General features: G+C 50.5%; 6 protein-coding genes across 6 annotated transcripts; 2 read left to right on the top strand and 4 right to left on the bottom strand.

Annotated features, from left to right (window-relative positions):
• Nucleotides 1-213: 213 nt before the first annotated feature.
• On the bottom strand, nucleotides 214-2,280 carry NFIA_056180 (uncharacterized protein; the record flags this gene model as incomplete). Its single annotated transcript, XM_001258165.1, has 1 exon — nucleotides 214-2,280. One exon carries the CDS (start codon nucleotides 2,278-2,280, stop codon nucleotides 214-216), a length of 2,067 nt encoding a protein of 688 aa, XP_001258166.1.
• Nucleotides 2,281-3,562: 1,282 nt separating this feature from the next.
• NFIA_056170 (uncharacterized protein) lies at nucleotides 3,563-9,103 on the top strand (the record flags this gene model as incomplete). Its single annotated transcript, XM_001258164.1, has 2 exons — nucleotides 3,563-7,881; nucleotides 7,957-9,103. 2 exons carry the CDS (start codon nucleotides 3,563-3,565, stop codon nucleotides 9,101-9,103), a joined length of 5,466 nt encoding a protein of 1,821 aa, XP_001258165.1.
• Nucleotides 9,104-9,809: 706 nt separating this feature from the next.
• Nucleotides 9,810-13,046, bottom strand: canA (putative cullin binding protein CanA; the record flags this gene model as incomplete). Its single annotated transcript, XM_001258163.1, has 3 exons — nucleotides 9,810-10,226; nucleotides 10,285-10,623; nucleotides 10,680-13,046. 3 exons carry the CDS (start codon nucleotides 13,044-13,046, stop codon nucleotides 9,810-9,812), a joined length of 3,123 nt encoding a protein of 1,040 aa, XP_001258164.1.
• A 1,249-nt stretch (nucleotides 13,047-14,295) lies between these two features.
• NFIA_056150 (RNA lariat debranching enzyme) lies at nucleotides 14,296-16,774 on the top strand (the record flags this gene model as incomplete). The annotated part of the gene is made up of 4 exons (XM_001258162.1): nucleotides 14,296-14,349; nucleotides 14,411-14,512; nucleotides 14,567-14,899; nucleotides 14,945-16,774. 4 exons carry the CDS (start codon nucleotides 14,296-14,298, stop codon nucleotides 16,772-16,774), a joined length of 2,319 nt encoding a protein of 772 aa, XP_001258163.1.
• Nucleotides 16,775-17,217: 443 nt separating this feature from the next.
• Nucleotides 17,218-19,782, bottom strand: NFIA_056140 (RTP1/Tango6 family protein; the record flags this gene model as incomplete). The annotated part of the gene is made up of 1 exon (XM_001258161.1): nucleotides 17,218-19,782. The coding sequence occupies one exon, from the start codon at nucleotides 19,780-19,782 to the stop codon at nucleotides 17,218-17,220; it is 2,565 nt and encodes an 854-aa protein (XP_001258162.1).
• Nucleotides 19,783-21,192: 1,410 nt separating this feature from the next.
• Nucleotides 21,193-21,747, bottom strand: NFIA_056130 (uncharacterized protein; the record flags this gene model as incomplete). The annotated part of the gene is made up of 2 exons (XM_001258160.1): nucleotides 21,193-21,384; nucleotides 21,454-21,747. The coding sequence occupies 2 exons, from the start codon at nucleotides 21,745-21,747 to the stop codon at nucleotides 21,193-21,195; spliced, it is 486 nt and encodes a 161-aa protein (XP_001258161.1).
• Nucleotides 21,748-22,264: the final 517 nt, after the last annotated feature.

Raw genomic sequence — 22,264 nt, 5'->3', positions numbered from 1 at the left:
TTGTTGCATTTAGCATCATTATCGATAGATGTATTTACATTAATTGGCCATATTTAATGCTTAATTGTTAGCTAAAGAAAATGTATAAATCATGTATGTCACTAAATACGGCAAAATATATCTATATGTACAGCCGCCATATTTCCAGGAACCACACCAAGCCCTGGTAATCAGCAATAGCCGGGCATGCTCATCAGTTGTTTGCATTGGCGCTCAAAGTAGAGCACGACGCTCTGCAGGCAAAGGAGGTCGCGCGCTACTACACTGTTGAAGATCTCGGTTGATCTCAAAGCTCTGTTGCAACCAGCTTCCTGCATCTGCGATGGCTTGACTGAGGCTAAAGCTATCTGCACCTGCGATTACCCCTTGTCCGTCCTGGGCGGTGGGCGGTGTCGTTCCTGTCAACGTCATTGGCAAGGCACTATTTTGGCTCTGAGGTTGGGAATCACGCAGCATAGACATCTGGGGCCTGGAGTCATCGTCGATGTTCCTGCCGGCATCTGGATTCCTGAGCTCTGAGTGATCCCTTATGCTCGGTGATGGTGATGGGTGCATGGATGGCGCTATGCCAGTAGTAAGGTTGACATCCTGTGATTTCCTTCTCTCTGAACGACTCTTTGCCGATGAAATAACACGGTAGTTACTCTTCTTCTTCTCTGTACTAAAAGTGAAAGGAGTGACTGCATCGATGATGCATTGCGTGCTCATCACTGGCAATTCGGTACGCGGAGGTCCTGATGACTTGTTTGTGATCTCCACCTTGCCGGGAGTATCCACTTGACAGAACGGTGTGATTTCGTTTGCAGGAGATGTATTGAGGCTAGGGGTTCGGTGCAAAGGAAGCTCCTCGGGCTCCGGGCTTTCCAAGTCCTTTTGGAAAGATCTCTGAGCGAGTAAAACGGCTGCCTGCGTGGAAAATTGGGCCTCTGGGATAGTATCACCATCATACTCTGTATCTTCTTTCGACACAGCAATAGTATGCAGCGACGTAACGCAATCCATTATGGCTGAGTTTCCAGGTACTCGTTGGGCAGAATGTAACCTTTCGCTAGTATTGCCCTGCATCGATCTGGCTGCCTTAGGATTCTGGGCTGTTTCCATATCGGGGGGATTGGAGACCGTGGCATCATCCTTTGTCAGAGTATGTGATGCCTGCGAGCTTTCCGTTTGGCAGAGATCCGCTGCGTCTGCGAATGAGACGTTTCGCAGTGCAGGCGCTTGAGGCGGACGATCGGCCGTGATATTGGACGCCTTCTCCACCTCAGCTACTACTGGTGGCTTTCTCTTGTCCAGGACCATTGGGGAACTGGTATGTTCCTGTCCAGAAGCAGCATGCACCTTCCGCCGACGGTACTCAAACTTAGGTAGTTGTGACGACGACGAAACGATCTGAAGTGAGCTGCTCATATTTTCGTTAGGAACAGTGCTGTGTTTCTCCGAACTGTTTACTGACTGATTATGCATCGACTCCGTTGCATTCCTTTTCGATCCATCCTCGCCAGCAATGGATCGCTGGCGGGTGACAATATGGACCGGAGATTCCGCGCTAGTGGACAAATCCATGCTGGAACGACGCTGAGACGGAATTGTGTTGGCCGGAAATCGCCGTTCGGATGAGCGAAATATAGTCGCACGAGCTCTCATATCGGATTGGCGACTGAAGACAGTGGTTGTAGGGGATGTGGGAGGATCAACATTCCGGGAGTTGATCCAGACTCGATCCTTCCTCAACCAAGGAGCACCATGGCTAACAAACGGACTCGCTTCTTGATCTTGCCCTTGTAGACCGGATGGTCCTGCCCAAGGTATTGGCCTTTTCGGTGATGGCTCAGAGGCCATCGAGACCCCGGATCGTTTCTCACTCCGTGCTCTCGACGACAATGGGCTTTTCGATTTTGCACGAAGATCCTCATTGCGAATAGAGGATGGAACATGCAAGTGCGAGAGACCGACAGGAGAATCTGACCCATGGATATCTTGCAATTCATGGTACCGTCTCCTCTTCCGAGAGTTGGTCTCCTGTATCACAATCTCTTCCGCTGCGGCTGTATCGCTCGCCGGCCGACTGTCTCGATTTCCAACGCTAGGCACTCTCCTTCTTGACTTCTTCCAAGGGTTCACCCAGTCCCTGTCGAACGGCCCCCGGAGCGAAGCAGAGAGTATGAAAAGCGGAGTGCCATTCAAGTACGACTCCGCGAGCCTCTCAATCCTTTGTCGTCGAGCAGACCACTCATCTTCGTCTAGTTCTTCATCGGAGCCGAGTACTCCATCGATATCCATGTCGGAAGCGGAAGGTGAGCATGTTTCCAGAGAAAGCGGGGAGGTGGGTGGACGAGGTGGCATCTGGTTGAGATGCGGAGGTCATCAACGGAGCTAATCGCTTGAAGTGCTGCTGCAGTTCGGTCCTGCATCTGAGCAACTGAATAGGGAAGCACGTCTGCGTATGTTTTCTCATATCGTCTGGACCAGGGTATGGTGGTGCCTCATGGCTGACAGCTGTGGATTGTCGTGGATAAGTTCATTAAGATCACATGCGAAAAAGGACTTAACCTGTGTAAATAATGCCACAGCAACCAGACGTGGCGGCTTATGTAATGCTACCAATCCTGGTAGTCAAAACAGTGACACATAGAGAGGTACCTCTGCAGAGAGGATATCACAAGAATACCAGAGGTAGCACATTGTGATATTATAAAAATATGATGGTACCTGGTCAAATCAAATCAATTTACAGCACGGCCATTCTGCCTCAACGGACTTGCGCTGGCACCATATACTAATCGTTGACGAAGGCCTCAAGAGCTGCCCGTTTCCTTACTGCCTGCAGATGGTGCCTTGCTTCTGCTACAACCAGTAGAAGTACCTCTCATAGCCCCTCCCCATATTGTATCCACTACGTCGCTGGACCCCTCGCTTCTGGGGCGTTTCAAGCCAGTGTGTACGCATTACTCGTAGACAGATCTTAGCAACTTATTATTTTTCCGAAAGAGTACCTTAATGGATCCGACGATTGCTTGACAAGCACGTAGCGAGAAGTGGGGATGGGCAGACTCAATGTTTATCACTGGGTAGAAAGAAGTCCAGCAAGTCTCTCAGGAGCAACAAGCATATGCTGAAGGATCAAGATGTCCCAACCACATCACTACACTGAAATGGGATATTTGTGATTTGCTTCTCGATCAATGCGTTTCATGATCTGTGAGGAGAGCCTTTGCAGTAATATTAAAGGTCAAAAAACCTGCTGGGGTTGCCCCGACCACCCTTAAACTTATCGATCTCAACTGTGTTCCAGCTCCACTTTCATAACATTATCTTCCGGACTGATAGTTAATCAAACATACAGCTTTACTGCTACAATTTTTGATTGCTCAAGAGCAATTTCATACTCAATATTCATTTTGAATATGCCCCTTCTTCCGACTTCCGCGGTGGTAATTGGTTGATATTGTTGTGGATCCATCTAATGTTTTGTTTGTATTGCTTACCACTGGTTGTGCAATTCACTGCAGCTCTGTGATTGCGAAACGCGCCCGGCTTGCCCAGCGCAAAACCATCATAGAAAATGGGCAACACACCATGGCTGGACAATCTCTCGGACGACTGGGTCTCGACACCAGCCAGTCCTACCAGCCCCGTTCCTTCTCGATCCCAGAACCACTCCCGCCGTTCCAGTATCCAGAACACTCCAAGTCGCATTCCGATCCCCGCGCGTCGCTTGGCCGAACAACAGTCGCCTGCCAATGGAAAGAAGAAAGTGACTCGACCCTGCCATTTTTACAAGAAAGAGCCCCCGACGCCTAAAACTCCCAGAACGCCGAAGACTCCGTCGAAGTTGAGATCACCGGTCCCGGACAAAACAAGGAAAAGCCCCAGGCCCAGTCTGCCTTCCGGGCGTAAACAACAGCCGGCCATGGATTCTAGATCGCCGTTGCGGTCTGTCTCTAATGTCTCCAGCCCGTCCGGCCAGCAGGATACTGTTCAAGTGAGACCAAACAAACCGAAGGCGACAACACCCGAATGGCGGAAACGACTTGTCCATGGAGAACTGCCTTCTGGCGAGCAGCGAGATTTGTTTGCGCCGATAGGACTGGAAAGCGTTTTCAAGCCTCCAACACCAGGCTCAGATACAAAACAGAAAGATGCCTTTGCAAAGATGAAACCGGCCGATGATATGTGGGATTTTACAAATAACAGCTCCGCGCGCAAACACACCAGAAAGCCCAGCAAGCTTTCGATCGAGACATCCGGAGCGAATAGCGAAGATTCTCTGGACCAGGATTCTGAGCGGTCAGAAGGAGCAGCGACAGTGCAGCGTGATAACCAAGGACCAATCGGAAGCCCTACACCGTCTTCAAATGGAACTCTGGAGATCAAGAAAGCGCCTGACAACGACGCACACGATCTCAATAAGAGCAGTCATGGTGTATCCCGGAATGAAAACCAGATACGCACTGCAAGCGGATTGGAGGATCTTCGCAATGAAGGTATTACGCCGATCGTGTTCTCGCGGGTCAACACTGTGGAAGGACAGGCCACGTCGGAGGTCATAAAGTCAGCCCTGAAACAAGTGACGAACAAGCTTGAAAGACTTTCGGTGGGTGCACGGGAGCGACCGGATTCTAGAGCCAGCGATAGCGTCTTGCTCCATCAACAAAGTGAGCTCTTAGACTCTCTTCCAGAAGATGACCTACTTGATACCACAAGTCATTCTTTACCTCAGGACCTTTCCACTGGCACTCTGGACTACCGAGGACGCGGCGCCTTTGCGAACCTGCGCGGAGAGCAATATCTAAACGACGGTCTCTTTCCGCAGCGACGGTTTTCTCCATCCTCCTTTCTCTCTCAACGTCTTTCTCCATATTTGCCCTCAAACTCAAGAATCCGCAGCTCGCCTCCCTTTTATAACAAGATTTCTCGTGCTACAGAACCTCCAACTTTACCAAGGCCTTCTTCTGCCTACGCTAGAGCACCCAGTGGTGACGGCAATCCCATTGCCATGCCGTCTTCTGGGAGCCCTCTCAAACTTTTTGGAAACCATGATACCTTCACCAACAACAGGCTTCTGCGCCGAATGAGCCAGTTTGAGGAAACGTTTGGCGATCTGTCCGAGGAAGACGAGCCGGTTTCGCCGTCCGAAGAGGCCAGGCGCAAAGGAGAGAGTCGAAGTTTCTTGCATGTGAGGCAGGAAACGCCTGGCGATCGCTCCACAAGAAGACAAGAACGTCCACGCTCCCGCAACATGATGAAGCCTAGAATTAGCCGATTTGGTGACGGCGAACTCGATCATTTTGATTTCTCGGACACAAGCCCGTATGAACCCAAATTCTTGAATAATGATGTCGAAGAGTCCAACTTCCACCCCTCTTCTCGCCGAAAGCCTTCTGGTAGACGACAACACCTTCGAAATAGTGCTTTTGGAAACCACAACCGCGACTTTGAGATACATAGGCCTAGCTCCAGCCGAGCATCAAGAATGAGGCCGCAGCCCAGCGTTAATCAGATGGACAATCCAGACGACTGGGAAAATCAATGGACAAGGGACACCCCAGCCAAGGATCCGAACCCGAAAAGGCGCAGAACCATTCTCAGCCTTGATATGACGGGAGGTGAAATTTACGGGGCAAGGGAGGGCAACGGTCAACCGACTGATAATTTGTCCCTACTGCAGAGAAGCTTGATCCAACATGGCATGGATCATGGTAACGAGGAGTCACTTCTTCCACAAGAATCAACACCGAGACCCAGGACTCCAACCCCAAGTCAAACAAGGTCCTCGTTGAGGAAGAGATCTTCGTCTAACGGAGAGGGTGATCTAAACGCCCGCATAGGCGCAAGGTCTCCCCAGGAGGCGAAAATACCGATGGTGAGGGTGACAGGCGTCAATGAACAGATCCGAAAGGGGTCAATCACGACACAAGACTTTTTGAACGAAGCGACGAAAATTATGGACATAATCCGAGCAAAGGGCAAGCCCGCTGGCGGCCTCTCGAGCGTCGAGGAGTCTGATTCCGAAGGTGATGATGCCGAGACTTATGAAGATGAGTCAACTCGGGAAGAATTCTCGCGCCCTCCCAGTCGTGAAGGTGTAGATATACGCAAATTACGAGAGCCTAAAGAGCCTAATCCTCGAATTCTGAGCCATCTCAAGAGATTCCAGGAACATGATGACCCGGAGTTTGGTGTCAACTCTTCCGTCATGTCTCTCCACCTGGAGAAAGGTGACAGTAAAGGAGGAGAGAATCTTGAGCACCCGAAGCGGAAACACCCTGGCAATCCGAATGAGGAACGAAATACTGATGTGGACCCTCCCCTGACGATGGACACCCATGTTTCCTCCAAAAGCCTGAGCTCGCGCTCAATACCCACTGCCTCTTCTTTCAGCTCACATGCGAAGGGAGTGTTGTCTTCCGATATTGTATCGCGTTTGATCCCCGAACAGGTGAACGGGTTTACTTATGATCGTTCCAAGCACCAATGGGTCAAAGAAAAGCACGAACAGTCCCAAGAGAAGCCGAAGGGTGACGATAGCGAGGAGGACCCTTTCAAGGATATCCCTGACCTCAGCGTCGACGAACTACAGGAAATGATGAGGGTACACAGTTTATCCTCGCCCGACAAAACAAAAAGTCTTCCTCCGAGCCAAAGAGGTGGAAATCTCACAAGTTCCGTCGGTACCAAAATATCCGACTCGAAGTCTGGCTCTGGCTCACAACCAGCTGTTGTCGAGGCGCCGGCTAGCGGTAGTACTCTTCGTTCCAAGTTGACTCGGTTTACTTCTAGCGCGCCGAATTCAGAAACGGGAGCCACTTTATGGGGTACGGACGAGCAGAAAGACACTGAAACTTCAAGCGAAGTTGAGCACGAGATCCAGCTCCATGAAGGGCGGTTGTCAAAGCCTCCACGACATGATAGAGACATTCATCATCAGGCCCGGGTCGTAACGATCAGCTTTTCTTCTCCTCTAGTTTCCCATATTGTCTACAATGATGGAAGCCAAACAGGATCCGTACGTCACGCGGCGAATACGATCGAACAAGGTGCTCAAACTATAGCACAAGGGCCACACGGCCGCCCACGGCCTACCCGACCTTCTCAACTTATCAAAGACCGTGGCTCTCCCGGAGGACAGGCTCTCCTACGACATTTGCTCTCCAAAACAGAAGATAAGAGTGAATTTGCGGACAATGATCTCAGCATACTCCGAGGAGATTCCGGGGACATAGGGTCTACTCCTGACAAGGATCATCCAGAGAACTCCATGATGTACCTCACACAAACTGGCTCGGATACAACATATAGTTTCCATCTCAGTCCTCTGCCTGACTTTACCGCCGACGGGATTGACCAGCCATTACACCTTGAATTGAGTTATGTCGCTCAGCGCACGCGCTCTACATCCTTGCGCCAAATCCATGGGACGTTTGCTCTGGCGACTGAGGATCTGGTCAAGCACTTGACCGAAGCGGAACCTTTTGAACCGTACTGGGATCATGTACGGCGCTTGGTCCTTCGAGACAAAGGGCTGATAACGCTGCACAAATTGAACGAGTTCTGTCCGCGTCTAGAAGACCTTGACGTCTCGGACAATGAGATAGGTCAGCTTGGTGGTGTACCTCTGAGCTTGAGGACTCTCAGAATACCATGGAATCGTCTTTCGAACTTGACTGCGTGGGGCCATTTGGTTAACCTACAGTATCTGGATGTATCCAACAATGAGCTGGACAGCCTGGATGGCTTCGGTAGTCTTATTCATCTGAGAGAGCTCAAAGCAGACGGAAACAATATCCGGAATATTGATGGTATACTTGACCTGAACGGCCTTTTGACCTTGAAGCTGAGTAACAACTCACTCGCGGCGATTGATTTTGCCACTGGGGAATTGTGAGTTGATCTGTTAGTGTGGCTTTACTCGACGTGCCCTGCAATGCTAACTATTGTCTCTCCATTTCCGAGCAGGACTCGCTTGCAAGAACTAGACCTGAGTCACAACCGGCTGGTATCCGTTCGACACCTCGACTCCCTCCCATCCTTGTCAAAGCTTGACCTCAGCTCCAACCAGCTGAAGCAGATCGATGTATCAGCGCCCTTGCGGATGCTACGATCACTGAAGCTTGCAAATAACCAGCTTCAGACTCTCGATGTCAGCATGTTTTCGTCTTTGAACCTTCTCTATATCGATCAGAATTTTCTGTCTACGGTATTCGGTCTAGAACGGTGCCGCGCCTTGGAGATTTTATCAGTTCGTGAGCAAAGGTCGGGCAATGAGAAAAATACATACCTGGACATCGACCTAGGAAAAGTCAAAGACATCCGCAAGGTATTTCTTTCTTCGAACAAACTATCGACGCGGGCTCTCTCACCCTCCGCTCCACTTTTGGGCTTACAACTTCTCGACGCTGCCTCATGCAATCTCCAGAGTCTACCTGCAGATTTCTCCTCAAACTTTCCCAACCTAAAAGTTCTGAACCTCAACTTCAATTCGTTAAGCAGCGTCACTGAATTGGTGGGCTTGAATTGCCTTTCCCGGCTGGCTATTGCTGGCAATTCTATCGTACGAATGAGAAAGCTCTGTCAGGTTCTGAGTCGAATGGGACGAACCAGACAGGGACAGGGTTGCTCTCTTCACAAGGTCGACCTGAGGGGAAATCCCCTTACATTGCGGTTCTATCCACCGGCTCTGACTGGGAACGGGAAAGATGTTGGCAAAAGGAGGATAAGAGCAATTCCGGAAGAACGCAAGAAGAGAGCAATGGATGGCTTAGATCTTGCCTCTGCCCTAGCTGATGTAGGGCCGCATGAAGGTGATATGCGTCCGACGCTATGGGCGACAACTGCCGAAACAGAGCAAGAAATCGACGATCCATACACTCTGCCAACCGCAGATGCGCAGGCAGACCAGAAATACCTCTCCCATCTGGATGATGCAACACGCCTTCGCCGCAAAATATTTGAGCTCATGCTGTACGCTGGAACCGGCGGTTCGATCAAGATCCTGGATGGGTTGGAATTTCGGCCTGTACTAACCGAAGGTTCCGATATGGACCACGCATGGTCGAAACTGGAGCAACTCGGCGTGCTGAAGAAAAAGGCTATCACTCAATAAGGATTTTCTTTCTTTTCCCAGTTGCTGTCAAAAAGCTTGGCAATAATCATTTTGTCTTGGGGTCGGTTGGTTATCTGTTATATTGGAGGAACGGAGTTCGGCAATTGCATTCACGGCGTGACTACTCTGAGCGTATTATTACATCGACCTCTTTTCCATTCCTCCGTTTTTCATTGTGTCCATGTTGGAGTACTTAATTTCTTCCGATGAGGTTCGGCGTTACATGGCGGCAGACATTTGCATACTTGGAGTTCAGGTTCAAGAGGAATCGTTGAGCGATACCATTTAGCATTAATGACAAACAAGCATATTTTCATCTTTGAAAGGTCTTTATTTATCAGTCGATTCTTGACCATCCTTAACGAGGTCCATTGCAATGTTGCGTGTTCTCATTCTCGCTTCAGCTGCTCCCAGACATATTATGTTGTCGAGGTTGCCTATCTGGATCCTCTGCTCGTGCTACAGACGATATCAACATGTGTTACTGGTCCTGATAGATGAAAAAAAGGCTACAGTTGGCATTCAGTCATTATCATTTGTCAAGCCAGTAGAAATCCAGTCGAGACAAACGAGTATCCATCTCGACTCCTCGAAGGACTTTTGCTACGCTCCTAAGAACAAATGCACAGTACAGCGAGCTTTGATCGGTACCGTTGCCAAGCTTTCCCTCTCATCATGATGTCGTTCTTTCGTCTAAAAAGCACGCCTAGAATTCCGTCTCGAGGCTCTTGAGCTGGGTAGTAAACGTCTTTCGAACCCATTCCACGTAAGCTTTCCACTTGTGATGATCACCGGAGACCTCAGCATTGGGAAATGCCTTGCTTAGCTCTCGCGTCACCTTGAGGATACCCATGGAGGCCTCCTGTGCTTTCTCGAGTTCCTGCTTCACTGCATTATCCTTGGGCTTGAAGGATAATACGGCAGAGTAACGTTCCGAAAGCTGGTCGAGGTAGCGTTGTGTTTCTTCTGGCGCGATTGGGATCAGTTTCGAGGTCATGAGATTGCATATGGTGCGGATATCTTGCTCGTCTTCGAGTCCGGCTAGGATACGGTCGAAAAACTCGGAAACATGAGTGACGGAGAACGCGGTGTCCAAGGAGGCATAAAGTGTTTCGTAGGCGCTCTGATGAATGTTAGTTCGGTGAAGCTGAGATGATGCGTCAATATGCAGGATAATGTACCTTACGCAGCTCTAGGCCATCATCAACCTTGTGCTTGAATGGACCCATCTGCACCTCGCGGATGAGTTCAGGTTTGACCTGGGTGTCGCCAAAGACCGCCGGAAGCAGTTCGCTAAGGTGAGGCAGGATGATATTCATCTTGTTGTGGATGGCAGAATTGAGCGTTGTCAGAGCGAGGCGGTGGTTGCCAAGATCGCGGTCACTGAGCATGTTGACCAGAAGCGGGACAATCAGAGGTCTCAACACATCGTTGTAACTGCCCCGCGAATCTGTAAGAGTGTACCGGAATGCAGATATGACAACACCTCGAATGTTTGGATCGGAACTGGAGAGGTAGTCCTAGAGAAATGAAGTCAGAAAAAGGAAAGAGATGTGGATAAGGACGCAAAGCTTACCTGGAAATGCGGGATGTAAGCCACCGGATCAATCAATGCCAGGCGACCAATGCATTCTGCTCCCACAGCACGATTGTCCTCTTCTTCCGACACCAGAAGGAGAGCCTGCCATAACTTGACAGCAATAGGAGCGACGTCAGGGCGAACAATCTCGGGATGTTGGAGTAATTCCTTAACGGAGTGCAGAAGCAGATAGCTTCGAGGGTTTGACTTCGTAAGACCATCCAAGATGATGGGCATATAAGTCTTCACGTTACCTGCCGCCGCGTTTCCAAGAGCAGTAGCAGCAGCCAGCCTGACCTTATCAGACTTCGAATCGAAGTGGGTGATAAAAAGATCCGGAGTTAAGGAGCACGCAGGGCCCATGCGAAGACCGATCTCACCAATGATGGCCAGTGCAAGGCATTTCCGTTGAGCATCCTGCGCAGTTTGTAATTCGGTCAAGAAGTCCTCCATTCTAACGCCTAATTTGGAACCGCCATGGACAAGCAGAGTTCCAATCGCTCTTCCAACAACGGAGGTGTCGCCGTTGATACCCACGTCCCGGAGAAGCTTCTGCATCAATTCAGCTCCAGCACCTTCCTCTCCGATAACCTTCACCAGGAGAAGTAATGCCTTGAGCACCGTGCCAACGAGTGGAGCGAGAACAATAGAGCATAGAGCAGAGACCAAGCCTTCATTGACAAGAAGCTGGGCATTACCGGGTATGAGCTTTGCCAATATAATGAGGGAGGGTGCAAGAAAGTGAAAGTCATCAGCGCTGATTAGAGGTAGAAGGCAGTCCTCCAGCTCCTTCATTGTCTTTCCATCGTAATGGGTCCTTGTACTTGGGTTCATGGCCAAGCTACGCAAAGTTTCCAGGCTCGCACCACGCAGAACGCGGTCCGACTTGCGTAGCTGGGCACCAAGTTCCACAGTCACCTCACTGACCCAGGATGCGGTAACGTCTGTCTCCTTGGTGCAGAGGACAGCTACATCATCCACGGCACGGACAGATGCAAGACGAGTAGTTTCATTCCTCAAGCGATCTACCAAGACAGAAAGACCCTTTGATCGCCGATCTGATGACAGGAAATCAGCGCCCTTCTCCCCAGACGTACGTGCCAGAAGGACACCAAAGACATGAATGGCTCGCTGCCGAACTTCAAGGTCGGCACTCGTATCTGTGATACGGGAGAGGATCTCATCGTACAGCTTTTCTAACTGCGAGATGAGATCGCGAGAATTTGCAGAGACACGAGGTGGGGTCAGAGCTTTGATGATTTGCTCGACAGCTCCAAGAGCTTCGCTGCTGACCTTGTAGTTCCGGTCGTTGACAGCACCGATCACGCCCGGAATCAACGCAATCAGGAAGGGCAGAAGTGCATCGGATGTATGAGTTTCGGCAATAGCAGCGATGAGGCTCAGTGTTTCGGTTTGTAGGGTTCCGGCACTGACAGCGGGGCCAGTGGTTGCAGTCGCGCTGCCTGTGGATGAAGACTTCAGGACATCAGCAATGGGATCTTCGATCTGCTGCAGATGATCTGCTAGACCGCCATAGCGCACGAGAGCCAAGCTCTTCAGTAGGACAATGATGGCTTGCTTCAAAGGCACCGAAGCCGATTTCCACATCTTCACCAAGCTCTGGACGATAACAGGAACCGACCTGCTTAGCTCAGCCTGGGGACCGGTCTTGGGCGACGATGGAGCGATTACTGGCGTGCTGACTGCGGAAGAAGTACCGATGCTGGGCTCAAAATCAATCATACTAGCATCGCTGTCCTGGCGTCTCCTCTTTCTCGAATTTTTCGATCCTCCCACCGATTCCAGAAACCCATTCGAGGTTATAATCATAGCTCCTTCACTGGTCTTTCGGACAAGAGCAGTCATGGTTGAGACGACCTCAAGCTTCACGCTCTCTTCTCTCTCCTTCTTGAACCGGGCAATGAGAGCGGGAGCGATTTGCTGATATAAAGACATGTCGTCCAAAGCCCGAGTACGCCCATAAGTTGAGATGACAGTGTAGAGCAACTTTGCTGCGCAGCGTCGAACCTTCCAGCTCATATCATCGATATCACTATAGCCTCCTTCATCTTCAAAGTCACCGAATTCATCGTCTTCCAAGTCGGGCTCCTCTGTTGCGTCATCCTCGGAGCCATCATCCTGAGTGCCTCCCATTTCCTCATCGTCTTCGACATCGGCCACATTAGGATCGTACTTGAGGAAGCGAAGGGATGATTTGACGGCGTTGGCCAGGTAAGGTTGCATTTGCTGACTGCAGGAGCTTATGAGGGTTTCCAGCGTCACTAGAGCTGTCTCACGGAGCTCATCCGCCTGGGGGTCGTGCTCCTCATCTTGGGAATAGTCGGACATCGAGTCGGAGGACATCTGTCTAGCTGATTGTGCTTGCACACTTTAGAACGGGATGATGTGCCGTAGCCAAATCAATGAGGAGAACGAGAGCGAGATCGTTGTTGCGATCTACGGCGATACAACTGGAGCTGGAGAAGCTTCCCCAATGATGTTAGTAGCAGCCCCGCGCTAGTCCCAAAACACCTCGGAGGCGAAGTAGCGCCGAATGCCCGGGCTTGGCATCAAAATGCTACACCGAGGTAGCTCACTGCTGTAGAAAATCGAATAAATCAAGAGACTGAGATGATTTTGATTGAGATTGTTGCTTTGATGCCAGAAGAGCTTGTAGTCCGCCTTGCTTTCTCGCTTTCGCACGTTTCTTGCTACTAGCGTTGTCGGCTGTTTTACTGCTTCGGTCCGCCTCACCAGATTGTGCGGTTGGGGAAACGGATTTTGCAGTGGTAGATGTTGTGGATTGAGTAGTAGAAACAGAAGCCGCTGTTGTGTCAGGCTTAGATGTTATATTGGGGCGTGCTGCTGGTTTAACTGTTCTTCGATGGCAACGAAGGCATTTGTAGACCGTAGCTCCTAGAGCTGAAGCTTTCCTGGAAGCAGAAGAACTAGATGATTTTGCTTTTTTCTTTCTAATTTCAATAGCTTTGGTCCTCTCAGGTTTTCTGATACTACCACATGCACCACATGCGAAGTCAAGTTGCCGTTGAGTCAGAGATTTGAACTCGTCATGAAGAACTCGATTATGGACCATTAACAAGTGAGATGCTGTCGAAGGGCTGAGCGAGTCCAGCACGCTGGCAGAGTCCTTGAGGAAATTCAAGCGAGGAGTATGATCACTGATAGGCATATTGTCAAAAGTAAAAGCGCTTCTTCAGATATGCGAATAGAGGCTCTTGTGAATATCAGCTCATAGCGAAGGAAGGAAGTAATAGTTGGTTGTCTGTTCTGTTGTGCCACCAAAAAATGACGGAGAACGGGATTCTCACAACCCCAACTAAATCTTCTTCATCCGTCAAACATTCATTCACTTCTAATCAGATCAAGCTGCCAACCTCCTTTTACTCGCCTCCCTGAATCACTCACTTTCCTCTCTTTTGTCATATCCCCTTCATCTCCCTGACTTGCTTTTGCTTCATTTCCTTCTTCTATCTCCCTCTTTCTCCATCTCCTTTTCTTTTCCTCTTTTACCTCTATCTTTGCACGTTTTTGAATCATAGCATACAGCGTTTGTCTATCTCAAATTCTGTCTCTTCTGACGCTATCCAAAATAATGGAAGTGTCTACAGCGAATCCTGCCCCGCTCAGGGTCGCTTTTGAGGGTTGCGTAAGTTTCGCGCCTATTCTCCATACCTGAAGCCTACCTACTTATGCCAAAACAATGTTAGGGACACGGTCGACTTGACGACATCTACGACTCTGTCGCAAGGTCAGCTACTCGAAGGGGCTGGGATGGCGTCGATCTGGTGGTGATCGGAGGTGACTTTCAAGTAAGACTGATTCCTAACTCGAGTGTCCGTTCTGCCTCTAACTTTCCAACCCAGGCCGTCCGCAACTCAAACGATCTCGCTTGTATGTCAGTGCCTCAGAAATACAAGGCGATTGGCGACTTCCATGAATACTACAGCGGAAAGAAGACCGCCCCTTACTTGACTATCTTCATTGGAGGTAACCATGAAGCAAGCAACTACCTGTTCGAACTTTACTACGGTGGTTGGGTGGCACCCAACATCTATTACTTGGGGGCAGCAAATGTCATCCGTTGTGGCCCTCTTCGCATTGCAGGCTTGTCTGGCATCTGGAAAGGCTACGACTACCGAAAGCCACATTTTGAGCGTCTTCCCTACAACAATGATGACGTGCAGAGCATTTATCATGTGAGAGAGTTAGATGTACGCAAGCTTCTGCAAATTCGTACTCAGGTCGATCTTGGCCTGTCCCATGACTGGCCCAACCGAGTTGAGCTTTGTGGTGACCACGAGACGCTTTTCGCAAAGAAGCACGGCTTCCGAGAGGATTCCAACAACGGCAGACTTGGAAGCATTGCCGCCAGATTTGTTCTTGACCGTCTGCGCCCTGCCTTCTGGTTCTCAGCCCACTTGCATGTGAAATTTAATGCAGTGGTTCAACATGGGAACAACTTACAGCCAGACTCTCTCGGTACAACAAGACATATTGCGTCTTCTCAGAGAACCCCTTCCAACGCATCTACTCTCACAACCTCTTTTGGGATGGACGGTGCCGTTGTCACCTCACTCGTACTCGGTGATGAAGACTTGCCGACCGAGCAGGCCCAGGTTCCACATGATCTTTCTGAGAACAACGGGCATGCCGCCACCACCCATGGAGAAGACGAGCGCCTCGAAGAGCCTCCAAGGGAACTACCTGCCGCTCAAGCCACCCAACAGAGCAACCCCGTTGGCTTGTCCCATACCAGTTCACCGCTTAAACGCGTTCACGATGATAACCAAAGCCGAATTTCGGCGTGGAATAACTTCCATGCAGTGGCTGCGAGAGACGAAGCAGCGGAAAATGCTCGTCGCCTGGAAGAACCACAAGACAACTCAGCTTCACAACTGCCACATAGTCTTACTTGGCGCAAGATAAGCGTTGACGAGGATGATCCGGTGCGAAAGGTCACGAAAGTTGAGAAACCCGTTGACGAGAACGAATTGGAAACCAAGAAGCAAAAGACAGGCCATGCCGTGAGCGCTACAAAGAATTCCGACGAGATCCCGCTCGACCTCGATAGTGATTCCGATCAGGAAATATCTACGGCGACTGAGACCCTGGGAGCAACTCAGAAGCAGGACGCAGTTGTTGCCCAACCCGCCGCCCCAGGTGTTACTGGTGATGGTGCACCGAAGCCTTCAGGCACCATCCAACAGGACAAACCTCAGGTTAGAAGTCTAGTCTCTCAAGACGTTCGCAATCTACTCCCTGCTAGCTTCTCTCGACCTGAAGGTTTCGTATCTCAGGACGTTCGCAACCAACTTCCCGCTAGCTTTTCTCGGGTGGACGGTCCAGTCTCCCAAGACGTTCGTAACCAGCTCCCTTCAAGCTTCTCACGTCCCCAAGCCACCCCAAAACCCGATCCGTCCGTCAGTGAACCTGTTCCAGAAACAATTACCAACAAGACCACACGATTCCTCGCGTTGGACAAGTGTGAGCCAAAGCGCCATTTCCTCGAATTGCTCGAGATTCCGATTGTTTCTGAGCAGAATGGTAGCCAACGCGCTCGTCCTTTCTGTCTTGAATATGACAAAGAGTGGCTAGCTATCACTCGCGTCTTCGCCGACGACCTGCAGCTGGGCGATCCCGCCGTTCAAATGCAGCCGGACCGTGGCCAAGCATTCTACAAACCCCTTATCGAAGAGGCGGAGCAGTGGGTTGAAGAAAACGTCGTCAAGGCTGGCAAGATGATGGTTCCAGATAACTTCACCCCCACTGCACCTTTCTTCGATCCCGCCGTCCCGATCACGACCGACGAGTTGCCCCCTGAATTCACCAACCCTCAGACTGCTCAGTTCTGCGAACTCATCGGAATCGAAAACAAGTTCCACTTGTCGGACGAAGAACGCCAAGCAAGGGTTGAGGCTGGCCCTCGTCCCAACAAGCCCAAGCCCGAAGGTGGATGGAACCGTGGCCGCCGTCGTAACTACAACAATAACAACCGCGGCGGCGGTAGTCAGTGGCGCGGAAGAGGAGCAGGGCGCGGTCAGGGACGAAGTGGTGGTAATCAGCGCTGGTAAATTGACATCTGAAAGATTCGCAGTAAACATGCTTTCTTTTCTCAATCTCACGGCCAAATTTGTGTTGATCAAGGACTTTCCCGTCATGTATGAGGACTGGGTGGGATGGCTGTAATGGCCTGGAACGTTCACTGGGTACCTGATCGATGGCTTAGGTGTTTCAATGGGATGGCGCGGCTATCGGTGGGATTTACTGGCTTTGTTGTTCCTATCGAAATGATTTTACGAGAGTGGTGTGCAAAATGGCTCCTAGCTTAATGATAACTGAATTGATGAGTCTAAAAGCAATTTATGTTTCAGATGGCCATGTGATTTCGAGATTGGAGAGTGAACAATCACGCGACAGTAATCCATGGATGATCTTAGACACATTATAGGTCATTCTATATCGCGTTGCGCACAGTGATTCTGAAACACTCTTGACTAGTTACAGGACGGCGAAATCACTCGATTTCTTCAATTCGCGGTCTTGCACCTTGTCTATCAGCCATCGGATCGATGCTTAGACCTGCTATCCTATCGCCCAACTCCAATCTCGGTTGGATCTCATCTGCATCTCCGCCCTGCGTGCCAATACCCCATAGTAGCGACTTCTCCAACCACGCTTCCAAGCTCTCAATCAGCACGCGAATGTGACCACGAACAATGGTGTCTGTTTCTTTGCTTTCCACGAAGGCCAGAACGCGAAGCATATGAGGGATATTGCCTATTGTTGCGGGACCACGGGATTCTTCATCCTGATTCTCCCAGTGGTTTCGGGCACTTTCGTCGGAGAGGGAGAAGCCGAATCCCAGCCCTTCTCTTCCTCGTGATTCCCTCGCGGCATCAATTGCTTTGAGGATATCGAGGAGAAGGACGACGCTTGCGCGGCGGAGGATTGCTGACTCAGGACCAGGCTCGAGGGTGAGGGTGTCGAGCGCTAGATTAACTGCGGATGAGGCAACCGATGGGCCGAGACCTGTGATATTAGTTTGGACCGCGGAAGCCAAGACAGAGAGCGCAGACGCCCGGACTCGGAAGTCATCTGGCTCTTCATCTGGGTGAGTACCTGCGGCCCAGGCGGACAGGATGTTTGAGAGATGGGCAGCTTGCTCTGGAGACTCAGCATCGGAAGCGTCCTCTTCGGCTGTTTCGACCTTTGAGTTGGTTGGCGTTGTGGTGATGGTCCATCCTGGAGGCATGGCGGGCTCCTTATTTCGGCGCTCTTCGCGCTCTCTTGCTCGTCTCTCCTTCTCGAGCTCTTCCTTCCGACGCTTGTGCGTCTGCACTTTGCGTGCTCGCCGTCCGGCAACAGTAATCATACCCTCACCGAGAATCTTTGCTGTTTCGCCTGTCAAGGCCTCTCCGAGATCCTGAACTGTTCGCAGTAAGGACTCTCCGATTCTAAGTCTCTGGTCGAGACCAACGGTTTCGGCTCTGTCGATGTAGCGGTCTACCAGTGTTTTCACGACAGTGTGTGGGTGCCTCGATGCTAGCGTGCCGATCAACTTGATTGCGTTTAGATATATGAATTCGTCGTCGGCGGCCGATCCGGATTGATCGGTAATAACCGACAAAAGCAGGGTTAATGTAGAGGGTATGTCTAGAACTGGCGAGGATTTTTTGATAAGATCAGAGAGGAGTGAGAACCCCTCAGCTTGCACGGGTGGGAGATCAGAATTGAGATTGGTCAATGCTCGGCGATGTGTTTCAAAGTCCGAGATCTGAGCAGACGATTTTGCCTCGCCACCTTCTTCGGGTGAGGTGATATGGATCTCCAACAGCATCGACGAGGTTGTGCCTGGCTTGGCAAGAGATGATGGTAGATGCGGTATCAGCTCATCGAGCACTAATTTCAGCTCTTGAAGAACGGGCAACATTTCCTGTGTCACAGAAAACTCGGGGGATGCCAGCACGGTGGAAAGTAAACTGAACACAGCCGGCAGTGACTCTGCTGCGTCATTGCCGGTCACGGTTTCCTCGTGCCCGTGATTTTCATTCGAAGCGATGTTTGCTAAGGACGAAAGTGACACCCCTTTGGAGTCTTGAGGTTTGATCTTCTGAGATACCTTGACCCTGTTCAATTCGCCTTCGATAACTTGCTTTATGAGCTCAAGCACTCGAAGTGGCCGCCGTGAAAGGGTATCCTTGAAGTTTTCCAGGAGGACTTCTGCCAGCTTTGCGCTTACTAATTTCTGAATGATATTGGTTGAATCATCGGTATCCGAAGGCAACTGCAGTCGGTCCAAGGAGCGCTCTTGTGCTGGTTGGACAAGCCAACTCTGGCTCACATATAGAAAGATATCGCCAGTCCGTTCTTCGCTACTCGGGTCAGCTCCCAGTAAAGTGACAAAGAGCTTGGCCCGGGATTGTAGTGTATCAACCAGTCGCACAATATTCGATCTTTCCGATCCCGCGCTTTTACGCTTTTCTAACACCAAGAGGTTGTGGGAATCCAGACCATAAGTCCACGTCGCACCACCATCCCATAGCAGATTATCGACCAGCTTCTTCAAAGGTTGGATACCGACCGATATGCCAAAATATGTCTGTAAGATTGCCATGACTTTTTCATGGAGCTTTGGTCTTTGTTGCTCCAGGGAAAAACAAGCCAATCCCCAGAGTGGTAAAAGAATGGGATACACAAGTCTCTTGACAAGCCCAGGATTCGGATGTTGAAGTGTCAAGCTAGTCAGTCTTTCAACTGCCAACAGCAAGGTTGGTTCACAAATGACTGTCGGGCTCTGTATGTCCTTGCCAGACACATTCATCCATTGATGCGTCGAAGCATCATGCTCCCCCGCAAGTATCTTATAGATTGGTTCCACAAAGATTGAGTGACCTATTGTCCCGGGGGCCCCATAAGCTCGCTTACCTAGTATGCCGTTGCCAATAACATATGCCGCGGTCTTCTTGAAGTCGGGATCCTCGCCGTCCAGCAATGCTAAAAGCTGCGGAGCAATCCTTGTAAAGTAGGAGTTCGGGTCCATCCCTTCAGGTACTGAAGAAAGCAACCGCGATGTCTGCATGATGCCTTGCACAGTGAAATGGGGGCCATTTGACAGCTGGGCCTGAGACTCTTGCCCTAAGGAAGGAGCAAACTGGGAGGCTAAAAACACGACTGTCTGCAACACTCCGTCCTCACGCAGAGGAACCCGCGAAAGTTGACTAGACACTAGGCTTTTGAACCAGGGAGCAGGTTTTGACTGAAGAAAGCTTGACAATGTTGATAAGAGAACTGAGCTGGGTGTTCTGTTTCTCGTTAGTCGTCGAAGTACGGGCGAAGGCTTAGACATACTCGTCAATCAGTCTAGAAAGTATCTCGCCGTATTTTCCTCTGGTATCAAGATGTGGGATGCTCGGATTGTAGGCCAAGTCTGCCGCAGAACTGATTAAATCGCTCAGAATGCGACCGCGAATAACGGGCTGTATGCTAGGTCTCCCATCGAAAAGAATATCCGAGAGGATATCCATGATGCGCTCAAGAAGGAGCATATGCTGAGGCTTGTCATGCGCAATTTTGTCCTGTTGCTGAGCAATCACACCAGCAGGCAACACTGAAATGACTCTTTGCTGGAGGGGTATTCCTACTCCTGGAGAGAGAGACGGGTAGACACCCTCAAGAGATATCAAGTCGAGTATCGCATGCAGCACTCTTCTCCTCTTTGCATCCTCGAGAGCAGCGTCTTCCGATACATGATCGGGTTGAGGTGAACCGTGGGCTTGATCTACTGGCGTTACGAAGGCCACATGGATGCGAAAGAGTATGCCCAACGCTCTTTCGACAACGACTGTCCTTTTAGAGCCATCATCTCCAGTCCCAGCAGGTAAATGCTGGCTCAAAATCTCCGGGAGGGATTTCCCGCGATATTTCTGAATTTCCTCTTTCAGTTAGTCAGCATCAATATTCAAAAATCGCCTGAACTGCTGAGTGGTTTGCGTGCCTCGCTGAAGGACTGGATTCAAGAATTCGTAAGCAGCATCGAAAGCTTCTTTGATAGTCATTACATCTCCCATTATGTTGTCATCCTGCTTGGCGATTAACTGCTTGGCTAGCGTCTGTCATGAGATCATGTCGCTGTTGATACATGGAATTGAAGCCGTTACTAATTACTGTATCCACGTGACTTTCGTTGTACGCTAATCGAATATAGTTTAGCGCGCCATGGCCCTGATCTATATCGCCGACGGAAAAGGCGAGTATACCTCTCTAATGTGCATTCAATCCATATTCGAGCTACTTGCAGGATTAAATCACAATCTATACAGACGAAATATGGAACCACCTCCTATTGCAGCCAGACAGAGGTCACCCCTTTACCAGATCCACCTCCCATTTATACACGTGCTGGCCGGCTCAAAACCCCCATGTCACTCCACCATATATCATTCCGCCCGTTCACCGTCTTTCTGAGACTGTTTCTAGCTTTTCAGACCGCTTATGCGTCAGGGTAGCAGTGAACGAATCTGTTGGTCAGGAAGCTTCCAGTGCTTGCGCAGTTGGGTCCCTTCTTGTATTCGTAGACACAGCGTCCGACCTTGACGTTTCCATTGTTCTTGTCAGTGATATTCAGCGTACCAGACTCCGTCTGCTGCTTCATCATCAGAGGGGCAGTCACCGCCGTTGCGGTCTATTCTGCAAATCAGTCTCCCTTCTTATCAAAGCCACTCCACTCCAACCTCCATGGATGGAACTTAACGAGTTCGTAACCTTCTGGGAGTCCAGGGATGGGCATATGGCAGAAGTTAGGCCCGCTGAAGTTCTGTCCCGGGCAGCCGCCGGAGCCATCAGCGGGATTGGTGCGGAGGCCATCACAGTTGGATTGATCGCCGACCATGACCTGGTAGTAGCAGACGCCCATCTGACTGGGAGTTCTCCAGGTGCCGCCGAGGCCTTCACCCGAATAGGAGCCAAAGTAGATGTCCTCGAAGCTGGCGACAAGGGTAGGGGCTATCATGAGGGAGAGGCCGAGGATGGATCTGAGGGTAAACATCCCGTTGTAGTGGTTATGGGAGCTGGTTGAGGTCACTGAGATGAGATGGAAAGGCAGCTGGAGGTAGTGTTGCTTGTCTGGGAGAGACTGAATGCCAGGTGCATGGTGGCCCTTTTATGTTGATTCCTGGCTCATGTTATAGACCGCATTAGGAATGTCGTGGAAGCTCCTGCCGCACTCCAAAGCAACAAGGCACCTTTTCCTGGCAGACAGGCCCGTATTTCAAGACAAATGTATCACCTGGGCCGACGTCATGGTAGTCTCTTATCCAACAGATCTGCCACTATTCCAGCATCCCATTCGTGAAGCTATCGCAATCCCAGTCGCCAAGAGACATCAATCGTGGAGCCGTCGCCAACCCCGACTTGTCGATTGCGCAGTGGAGCAGGATACCCTGTAGGTAGTCATTGTACTCGAGGCAGCAAGAAGCGCCCTGACGGCAGGGAGATTATCGGCCTGCGGGGTGGTCTAAGCTGGGCCCATTGGGGGAGACTCCGTCATCCAAATCTGGGCGACT

Source organism: Aspergillus fischeri, genomic scaffold (assembly GCF_000149645.3).
Source record: "Aspergillus fischeri NRRL 181 1099437636266 genomic scaffold, whole genome shotgun sequence".
In the NCBI taxonomy this organism is placed as follows: Eukaryota; Fungi; Ascomycota; class Eurotiomycetes; order Eurotiales; family Aspergillaceae; genus Aspergillus; species Aspergillus fischeri.
This window is presented reverse-complemented; position numbering and strand designations above follow the sequence as displayed.